General features: G+C 39.1%; 1 protein-coding gene across 1 annotated transcript in view; it reads left to right on the forward strand.

Annotated features, from left to right (window-relative positions):
* The window catches only part of LOC311245157 (uncharacterized protein), a 48,516-nt gene extending 37,300 nt beyond the window's left edge, over positions 1 to 11,216 (forward strand). The window contains exon 3 of the mRNA XM_084334957.1: positions 9,087 to 11,216. Coding sequence (XP_084191083.1) covers positions 9,182 to 10,360 — 1,179 coding nt within the window. The 5' untranslated portion in view covers positions 9,087 to 9,181 and the 3' untranslated portion in view covers positions 10,361 to 11,216. The remainder of the gene's footprint in view (positions 1 to 9,086) is intronic.
* The last annotated feature ends 264 nt before the right edge of the window (positions 11,217 to 11,480 follow it).

Consider the following 11,480-nt stretch of genomic DNA (forward strand, 5'->3'; position numbering starts at 1 on the left):
AGAGGAGAGGAGGATGACAGATCAGACAGACTTCTAGGTCTTTTGTTTGCTGTGTGAGAGGAGTGTATGTGTGTTTTACTCTGATCGCTGTGTGTGAGAGGATTGTGTGTACTGTGTATGTGTGTGTGTTTTACTCTGATCGCTGTGTGTGAGAGAGGAGTGTGTGTACTGTGTATGTGTGTGTTTTACTCTGATCGCTGTGTGTGAGTGAGAGGAGACTTGGAACTTGGCTGGCTACAGACGGCTCACGTTAGCACAGAGTGTCGTGTTTTTGCAGACTGACTAGCTAAGTAAGATTGTGACACACACTGCCACATTGAGTATGTGTATATAAAAGCAGCAACGCTGTAAGCTAGGGCTGACCTTCGAAGCTTTTTTTGGCAATTAAAGCTTCGGGGCCGAGCTTCGATTTTTAATTCGAAGCTTCGAGAGAATTTTTTTTTTTTTTTTAATACTTTTTTTTACTATTTAAATTTTTTTGTATCTTATGTTGTGGGACTTGTACAGCACTTTGGTAAACGTTGTTGTTTTTAAATGTGCTCTATAAATAAAGTGGATTGGATTAATTAATTAAGTAGCCCCTTTCGTGACTGTGACGCAGCCAACAAGGTTTCACTCGGCTGCCCTGCCTGGGTGCAGTGGGGCTGCTCTCGTAGCCAACGACATGACATTACATAATTATGTTGCAACCTTCGTCTATCAAGCAAACAATTATATAAATATTTATATGTAGTTGATAGAGACAAAGGCAGAATTCGACTTAATTAAGCACGTTTTATATTTTTATATGGCTTCGAATAAGCTTGTGCCATCGAACGAAGCTTCGAAGTATTTAAGACAGCCCTACTGTAAGCTTTGCGTTGTTTAGCTAACGTTACATACAGATACGGCCCGCGGGATGATTCTGACCGGCCCGCGAAAGATTACATGATAATAAAAAAAATAAAATAAAAAATCTTTTTTAATATTTTTTTTTTTTTTTTTTACTTTTTTTTTTCCGTGTCAACGTTCACATGCACAATATACGCTTACCTAGGATTTGACTTGATTCAACAACAAAGCAGTCGGGGCAAGCCGAAAACGGTCGAAAGTGTGGTTATTTGAAGTTTGGATATTTTTTTTCACAACTGAGGTAGGTAGATACAATTTTTAGAGACTAAAGTACAGAAAAAAGGTACGTTGGGTACCGGTATCGATTCACAGGTACCGGTACCGTATCGGTTCAAATGTGAACGGTACCCATCCCTACTGAACACACAACTGCAGGGTAAGGGCATTTTTGCTCATGAAATGCATAGCCATGTGAAAGCTTTCATGACAAAGTTGCAATTAATTTCAAGGCAACTAGGCAGCAACAATCTCAAACACATGAAAACCCTGAAAGAAGTCAAACCATCAGCTGATCACCGGCACAGGTACTCATCCATGTTGGGAGCACTGCATGATGAATTTTCAAGGCGTTTTCAAGATTTCAAAAAGGTTGAGGATGAAATGCAGCTGGTTGCCTCTCCCTTTACCTGCAGTGTTGATAGTTGTTCAGCTTGAACTCATTGACCTTCAGTCTGATTCACTACTGAAAGAGCACTTTAAGTCAGCATCACTGCTAGAGTTCTACTCTGCTCTCAAGGAGGAGAACTTTCCAAACATGAGGAGACATGCTCAGAAGATGTTGGTTCTCTTTGGATCCACCTACATATGTGAACAGACATTCTCAGTCATGATGTTTACCAAGTCCAGGTACAGATCCTCTCTCACTGATTAACATTTGGCAGCTGTGCTTCGCATCTCCACCTCAGACATGCAACCTGACTTTGATGGACTTGTTAAAGCTCAACAGAGACTGGATTTCTCACACTGAATGAAAAAAAAAAGAACTGAAGAACACTAAAATGTGGAAATATAACAAGTGAAATGCGACACTTGATCCTTTTTTTTCTTTTTTTTGCACAATTCTGAAAACATTAAATGTTTAATATAGGCATGTAAAGTAAAAAAGGCTACAAAACTGACACTTTTCTTTACACAGTTCAGTGACATGTCTTGTTTATTTTTGCTATAAGATGATGTGATGTCTTTAGAAAGCTAAGAAAATCCTTGTTTCAATAGTATATGAAACTCAAAATGCCATTTGTTATTAATGTTTCACATTTTGTTTATCATTTTGGAAATAAATTCGATTTGAATAAATGATATTTTTGAAAGCTAACCTCACCTTTTAATTGCCAAATAATAACATACACTCTTACCAGGGGTCAAAACAATGCCATTTACTGCTTTTTATATAGAAATAAAATGTATATTATGCATAATTGAGTTTGGAATTTTGGCCCGGCCCTCCAACATATTTTCAGTTGCTCATTCGGCCCCCTGGGAAAAATAATTGCCCACCCCTGATCTAAAACGTACCCATGTTCCGAAATTACCGCACCCCGTTAACATTCTTTCTTCTTCTTACACGGGCCGTTGCTACAGAATGCAGTCAGGCAATGGAAACGATACTGCCCCCAGCACTTCCTGTAGTGTATTGCAGTTACAAATGAACATTGGTGTCTCTGATTGTTTTTATACGACGCATCGACGCAAAAATACCCCGTTGACGATTTTTTATGATCGACGTAGTCGATTATGTCTACTAATCGTTGCAGCCTTAGTTTGATCTACCCCATCATTTCCCCCCCGGAGATGCATGTGAGCCCTCGAGCTGCCTATTGAGCTGGCGCTTGGTAGAGATAAAATAAAAAAATACGTCCCGGCCGACCGCATAAAACGCCGTTGGAGGATGAAGACCAGAAAAAGCATTTCGGCTTTTTTACATAAGGGTCCTCCATTTTCAACTCATCAAAACATTTAGAGACATACAAATATACAGTAGTTTCATACATTTTTTTTTTTTGCCACAAATATCGGTATCGGCCAATTGTGTTAGAGTTGAACAATCGGTATAGGCCGCAATTTTTCATATCGGTGCATCCCTAGTCGAAATGGGTTGTTTTTTAATCGGTTCATTTCCGTTTTATACCATTTTGAAAACCGCTTGTTTCTTGAAACTTCCAGAAGATTTCAGAAGATTCTGTGATAATCGCCCTTTACTGGAATACACTGGAATACACAAAACACGTTGTCATTTTTCGGCCTATTTATGAATTGATGAAATAAACGCTAGATTATCGATAGTATATGTGTACTTATGCACGCTATAGAAGTGGGCTGAAAAATCTATTCTCTTATTTCCTGATCAGCTACACACACTCACAGCCACACACACACATATGGGACACGTTGATATATAGGTGAAAACAGCTCTGATTATCCCAATACTGGTAAAATAGATTCCTTACCTCAGATCAGATGTTCTCCAAAAAGATTATTCCAATTCCTGATCGCCATTCCAAATATCGATTGCGTTTATTGATCCAATGCTGGGTACTGGAAATATATATTCCACGCTGTTCTGATGGTCCACAATGAGTCCAATCGGCTCGGGTTACTTGCCTGAGAAGTAAAATGTGGATTCCGGATAGGGATGCACCGATATGAAAATTTGCCACCGATACCGATTGTTCAACTAACACAATCGGCCGATATCGATATTTGTGGCAATCTTTTTTTTAAATATTTTTAATATTTATCTTTTTTTGTAATTTTTTTTTATGAAACTACTGTATATTTGTCTTACAAATTGTGCTCACCGATATGAACATAGGCCTCTTTACTTACTTAAAAAAAGGAAACATCAAGAAATAGCACTATCTCTCTCCCAGTATGTTCTGCAGGGCTGCAGCTAGATACTAGTTATCCCAGCATGGTCTACCTGCTGGGCTGCAGCTAGATACTATTGTCTCAACCAATGAAATTTTGATTGACAGTCGATTCTGCCAATTACGTCACACACCGCTTGCACCCGCCTCTGCTGTTACCACCAATCGGCAAGCGCGTATACATTTTTTACTTCTGCTTTTGTCCGCCATTGATTTTGACGAGAGAGGTTTTCTAGAACAACAACAACACGGCGCGGCTGACGTTTAGCTTTTAGCTCCGCAGGATGACTTAAATGAAGCATAATGATTTTACTGCAACTAATGTTATAATAAAACAAAGCCTTTCTATACATGTGTCTGAATGAAAACGTTATTAACAGATTGCAGAATGGGTAAAACTCAGGGCTCTGTGAGCAACGAAGGAACTGAGCTAGTATGAACGCTTGCTACGTTCGGGTAAATAATATGCTGATGTTATTGAACGTGTAACACTAACTATATAACGTTAATGCCACAAAACGAATGCCTTGTTAATCATAATAGATGGCAGGCAGAGTGTGTCTAAAGTGAACTTGATTGATCTGCGTTGAGAGAGGACACAATTCTTTGTGTGTGATATCTAGTTATTATGTTAAGTCAAAATACGTTTGTTGGCATGCCGTTTTGTGGTCATTGTTTTTTGTAATCTTACATTTAAATTAAATGTTTGCTCATGCATATCTTTGGACACCTCTAGCTGATAAACCAATAAGGATTCAGAAACTGGAATTAAGGACCCCAACATGTCAACAACGGAGGTTGGATCTGACTGGAACGCTAGCTATGTCTGGATTATACATTGCAACGTGAAACAGTAAATACTATTCTAATAAAACGTTCAAAACTATGTTCAACTTGTGTATTGTTTTGTTACTATAAGATTGTATTTCGCACTGTATTAAGCCATACCGACGTCACAGATGAGCTTGCTAGCCATTAGATGGTTAACGTGATATTAACGTTAGATCTATCCGACCACAATTTGATTCCAAGTTTATTACATACCTCACTTTGTTGGTCTCTCACAAAAGTCTTTCTCTGGACTGCATCCCCTTAACAATTGTGTGTATTGAGCTGTACTGTATTGTACCCATTCTGCAATCTGTTAATACAGTTTTCAATCAATGTCAGACGTCCTCTCCATTAAACAAAAACGATTGAATTGCTCAGAATTTATTATGTCCCCAATAGGACATAATAATATTAATATTATTCCCCAGTATGACACAATAAACACCGAATGAATGCCCCCCCCCCCAATAAAAACATACTGCCAAATTACCCCCATGGGTGTTGAAGACACTGTACCACCACAATAGTCAGGAATTGAGAAAAAGAAAATGCAACTTCAGCCTCACGCTGCTCCAACTTTTCTTCCAGCATCGTGATATTGTAATATTCTTACATCCACTCGGACCATGAACAAACAAAAAAAAGGTGTTGAGAAAGACGGCGAACACTACAGAAAGGAGGAACTTGGGGATTGAATGGAGAAATTAAGTAAGAGATGTAAAGATTATGCATTACAATTGATGATTAATCAACAATAATGGAAAACCAAACTATTCTTGCTCTTTACCATTTTTTGTTTTTCTTCCCTTCCACCCTCATCTCAAACAGTTGGCGTGAACAAATAATACTAGAGACAGAATGAGTTTTGGTTTTTCTTTTAATCAGTGAAATATATTCCCATCCATATCCCTAACTTTGTGATTTTTACATACTGATCAGACGGAGGCAGAATAGCCTGCACATACATCAATGCATCTCTTGTAAGATATGAATTGCGGCATACATTTTCCCAGACATGGTGCTGTTGGCGTCAAGCACAGGAGGTGAGGGGTGGATTGTCACCACCCGTTTAGCTAGGGCAGAGCGCATGTAGAGGGCATAGAAGAACCAGACGAGGCTGAAGATGCACAGGCCGATGGAGATGTTGATGAACACTTTGCCCATGTCAACCTTCTTCTTCTTCTCCTTGCGGTGCAAGGCAGCAGGATTCTCCTCTTTCCTCTGGAGGGGAGCAGCTTCACCGGTCACCACCCTCTGCCTTCCCATCCTGCCCACTGGAGCTGAGTGGAGAAGTGCAGAAGAGAAGATGTTTAGGTTCAAAGGGACATTCAATGGCATGCTTGAGGAAGACCGGTAAGGTCGAAACGTTGCATCTACTGCCTTTTTTGTTTATTAAAATCACCTTGGAACTACAAGTGAGTTGCGAGCCCCGCTTTGTTCTTATGTATTACTGTTTTTACAGTTTGGCTCAGCACCAACAAACGGAGGATGTGCGTTATTTATTTTTTCTGACTGTTCAAATAAATAACATGTTATTTTCACACTTGTTATTGTGTTATACATGTTGATTGATTGATTGAAAACGTTATTAACAGATTGCAGAATGGGTACAGTACAGCTCAATACACACAATTGTTAAGGGGATGCAGACCAGAGAAAGACTTTCATCTTGTTTACATCAGGGTCCCCCATTTTCAATTCATCATAACATATATGACATACATGACATACAGATAGACAGTAGGCCTACTGCTATATCTATACATTTAATTATGACATACCAGATTTGCAAATACAGTACTGTTTATGATACAAAGAGTCCAGAAAAGAGAGTATATACATTTGATGTACAAACTGTACATTGGAGGAGGTATGGTAGGTGGGGTGGGAACTGTACATTGGAGGTGGTTAGGTCGATCTACCACTATGATCTTCGTCTCTTATAGGCTGTGTGATGCAGCAGAGGCCCCCAAAGATGAGCACCTGCTCCTCCATATACGTGGGGTGGATCTGGTTGCTGCAGAGGCAAAGTATCATTTCAGATGTTACAGAGATTACACAGTATAAGAAAAACAACAGCACAGGGACCATCCAATATCAAACAATTGTTAAGGGGATGCAGACCAGAGAAAGACGTTTGTCTTGTTTACATCAGGGTCCCCCATTTTTTATTCATAGTGACAACAGCATCTAAAACAATATATTTATATGTATATTTATTAGTGCTGTCAAACGATTAAAATATTTAACTCGATTAATCGCATGATTGTCCATAGTTAACTCGCGATTAATCGCAAATTAATCGCATTTTTATTTCTTTTTTTTACCTTAAACAGATCTTTTTCAAGTTCCAAGTTTTAATACTCTTATCAACATGCGAGTCAACAAATGCTTGCTTTATGCAGCCATTTAACGCAAAAGGATGACCCTCATGCATTGCAAATTTGCATCAAATTCAAAACAGAGTGATGCACAAAATAACTTAAAAGAAAATAATAATTTAAAACAATGAATAAAGTGTGCATGAAATAATAGGGGAAAGAAAACGTTAGGAACTTGTTACATTCACACACACAAGGGCTGATTAATCACACACCCCCCTCTCTCACACACACACTCTCCCAGCTCTCTTTCTCTCTTGCCCCTTCCTCATCTCTCTCACCCCCCCCATCTCTCTATATCTCTCACACACACACACACACACACACACACACACACACACACACACTTCAGAAACAAACATAGTATCAATGAGAGCATCAATAATACACCTGAGTGAAGTCTAGTAAAAAAAAAAAGTAATTTTCTATTTTTTTTAGTTAATCTTGAGTTAAAAAAAATAGTGGCATTAATAGGCGTTAACGCGTTAATATCGCGTTAACTTTGACAGCCTTAATATTTATATATTGGAAGAGTATATTTATGAGACAGTATATTTTATACATATGTAACGGTTGTGACAACGTCACCTCAAACTTCTAACGTCACGGGCAACAACACAGACCGCTATACCAAGAGGTCATTCATAGTTGAACTTTGAACTGCAACCTCTATGAAAAGTGCTATACAAATAAAGTTATTATAGTGTAACACCCAGAAAGAATGTGAAACAACTATTATTAGTATTGGGTTAGAGTTGTTTGATTTCCACTAACGTTAATGTTAGATTGCTATCTGAGAAAGTTACAATGCTAACGTAACGTTAGTCTATGTGAGCTGGCTACACCATTTGCCATGTGTAATCTGAAGGCAAAACGTACTGCATATAAACTGCTGATGACTCATAACTTCCTATCACGTTTGAATAATGCTGTAAAGTTAAGTAAAATGCATTTCAATAGTAATGTATATGAATTAAGAGCTTACCGATGCAGAGCTAAATCCACTGTTGTCAACAGACGGGACGCGATATTTACTTCCTAGTTCCTGAGTTGGAGGAATGTCATTGGGAGAAATCAAGTCACTTGACGTTGTAACGCGTTTTGATTGGTTCCGCAGCAACGCCCCTTTTCACCAATGTAGGTAGTTTTTAGCTTATCAAAACATTAATTTTCATAAAGGTATGACCCAAAAACCGTTGCCAACCAACGGAAATGTGTTAATATAGTATATTATGTAGTTCATATTACAATATCATATCCTCTCTAAAACCAGATCAATCATTTCACTAACGGAAGCCTCTAGCAAGCTCCGGCCCACCGTCTATAAGTAGTAACTTTGATGCAGTAGCGTGTGTGTGTGGGGGGGACTGGGGACGGCGTTGTGCAGGTCGCGAGTGAACTTTTTTTTGTCTTGACGCTACACAAATTGATCGATATTTATCGGCTACTGCCATCGGCACATTCGAGCTTATCGGCCGATAGGCCGATTGCAGTCAACAAGGCACTTATCGGCCGATACCGATACATCGGTGCACCCCTAATTCCGGATTCTTTTTTTGCCATGAGTTTCATTCAGTCTAATCCAATGGGGTGCAGTACCATCCGGAGAGACGATAGGGGGCGGTATTTTCCCAATTCGAGCTCAGAGAGATTGCCAGTGAAATAACGATAAAAAAACGGCATATTTCGTTCCTGGCACTCAACGGTTGGCATGAACTAACGAATTATGCCGTGGCTGGCACTCAAAGTGTTAAGGAAAAAGAAAGCGACAGCAACACAATTGAAATCTAACAAACAACGAACTAACTTTCGCTGCAAGTGTGCATGTAGCCATGGACTTCCGTGAGTGAAAGATAGGGAAGAGCGAAAGTATGGTCACACCCCTCGCTTATATACATGGGCTGATGTGGACGTGGCCGGACAGGTGTAGGTGCATTGTGGCAGAACGTTTTCAAGATCACAATAAGTGATAGGGAATGTCCCAATATAGAGCAGAGCGTGAGCTATTGCGCTATATAACCCAGCTACGTACCATTATGAACCTCTTGCATAGAAATGAAAGCTGAATAAAATCACTTATCTTTCTCTCCGTCTTCTGACACTCTTCTCCATCCAGATAGCTGTCCTGTCAGGCCTGGGAAGAAACCAAGAGGCTTGGATGGAAGAAAAGGTCTCTGCTGTGACCAGTGTGGAAAAAGCTTCAGTTCTAAGATGAATCTCAATAAACACCAACACATTTACACAGGAAAGAAGCCCTGCTCCTGTGACCAGTGTGGGAAGAGCTTTAGTAAACTGAGTAATCTGAAAACGCACCAGAGATTTCACACAGGAGAGAAGCCTTACTCTTGTGACCAGTGTGAGAAGAGCTTTAGTGATCGGAGTAATCTGAATTCACACCAGAGAATTCACACAGTAGAGAAGCCCTACTCCTGTGACCAGTGTGAGAAGAGCTTTAGTCAAAGGTCCTATCTGAAATCACACCAGAGAATTCACACAGGATGGAAGCCCTACTTTTGTGACCAGTGTGAGAAGAGCTTTAGTCGACTGTCTAATTTGAAATTACACCAGCTAATTCACACAGGAGAAAAGCCCTACTCCTGTGACCAGTGTGAGAAGATCTTTAGTCAACTGTCTCATCTTAAATCACACCAGAGAATTCACACAGGAGAAAAGCCCTACTCCTGTGACCAGTGTGAGAAGAGCTTTAGTCATCCGAGTAGTCTAAAATTACACCAGATATTTCACACAGGAGAGAAGCCCTACTCCTGTGACCAGTGTGAGAAGAACTTTAGTCATCTGAGTAGTTTGAAATTACACCAGAGAATTCACACAGGAGAGAAGCCCTACTCCTGTGACCAGTGTGGGATGAACTTTGGTCGTCTGTCTCATCTGAAAACACACCAGCTAATTCACACAGGAGAAAAGCCCTACTCCTGTGACCAGTGTGAGAAGAGCTTTAGTCTACGGTTTAATCTGAAAACACACCAGATAATTCACACAGGAGAGAAGCCCTATTCATGTGACCAGTGTGAGAAGAGCTTTAGTCTACGGGATCATCTGAAAACACACCAGAGAATTCACACAGGAGAAAAAGCCTACTCCTGTGACCAGTGTGAGAAGAGCTTTAGTCGACTGGGTACTCTGAAATCACACCAGAGAATTCACACAGGATGGAAGCCCTACTTTTGTGACCAGTGTGAGAAGAGCTTTAGTCGACTGCATAGTCTGAAATCACACCAGACAATTCACACAGGAGAGAAGCCACATCACTGTGGTTTGTGTGATAAGAGATTCAGTACATTAGCATATTTCAGAAAACATGAGAAAATTCACTTGAGACAAAAGATTCAGGGAAATGTCAAACTTGTCAATTCACCTGCACATTCTTGAGAGTAACCCTACTGCTGTAGCCAGTGTTAGAAGAGTTCCACTACAGCTATCAGTCCATCAACAATCATAAGATTGTAATAATATTTGACCGTTCTTTTGAAATTAAAAACTACGGTATAAGAGTGAACACACATTGTTCTAGTGTTTTAAATACTGGGATCATAGGAACTTTCTGAACTCAGTATGGGGTGACTAGCCAAAAGCCAAGCTAGTTAACAAACATGTGGTGTATACACTGGAGGGGAAAGTGCTTCTGGTATGGACTTTTATATTTTTATGTGGACACTAGTGATGTATTGAACTAATGTCACACATAATGTCAACATTCCTAGTAGGACATGTTTTTTACTTTCAGAAGAAGTGTTTATTTTAGAGTAATGTTCCATGTATTGTCTTCATTGGTATTCTATTAACGGAATGGATGTTCCTTTTATATGAATTTATCATCTTTAGTGGTTTTTCTACCATCTAACTGCTTGTTGATTTATGGGAATTGCAGAGTAACCTGTTGCACAAGTAACTTACTATTGTGTCACTACTGTGTGTATATTGACAGAGTAATGGCTGTAGTATTGATGAAACTATCAAAAACGTTTTAGTGTTGAAATCAATCAAAACAAAGTTGTTTACTTTATGATGATAGAACACCCATTCACATTTACTTGTCATTAGGTTGCATAGTAAAACCTTTTCATGACAGAATATTTTTAAATGAAATACATCTTGAATTAAAAAGTGAATTGATCCCAACTTTGAAACATTCTCATTAGAATGTATGATATGCTAATAATATGGATGAATTGTAACTGTCAAGATAAGTGGGAAGGTGTGAATTGATGTCTTAGAAGTAACTGTAACTCAGAAGTATGAAAAATTAAATATTACATTTGAACCTACTTTTTGAAAATCTATTTACTAGAAACGCCTTCAAACCATATCTGAAATAATAAAGAAATAAAATCTTATACTACTACCCATCTTGCTAATATGTCTACTACTATGCACTCAAGAGTGTAACAGTCAAGCTTGATATTATTTGATGAACAATGCCACTGACCCTTAGCTGCCACAGATGTACCTCCTGGTGACATGCTGTTCACAATCAAAGTCGCTTTGGATA

This window comes from Notolepis coatsorum, assembly GCF_963971535.1.
Source record: "Notolepis coatsorum genome assembly, chromosome: 18".
Taxonomy (NCBI): Eukaryota; Metazoa; Chordata; class Actinopteri; order Aulopiformes; family Paralepididae; genus Notolepis; species Notolepis coatsorum.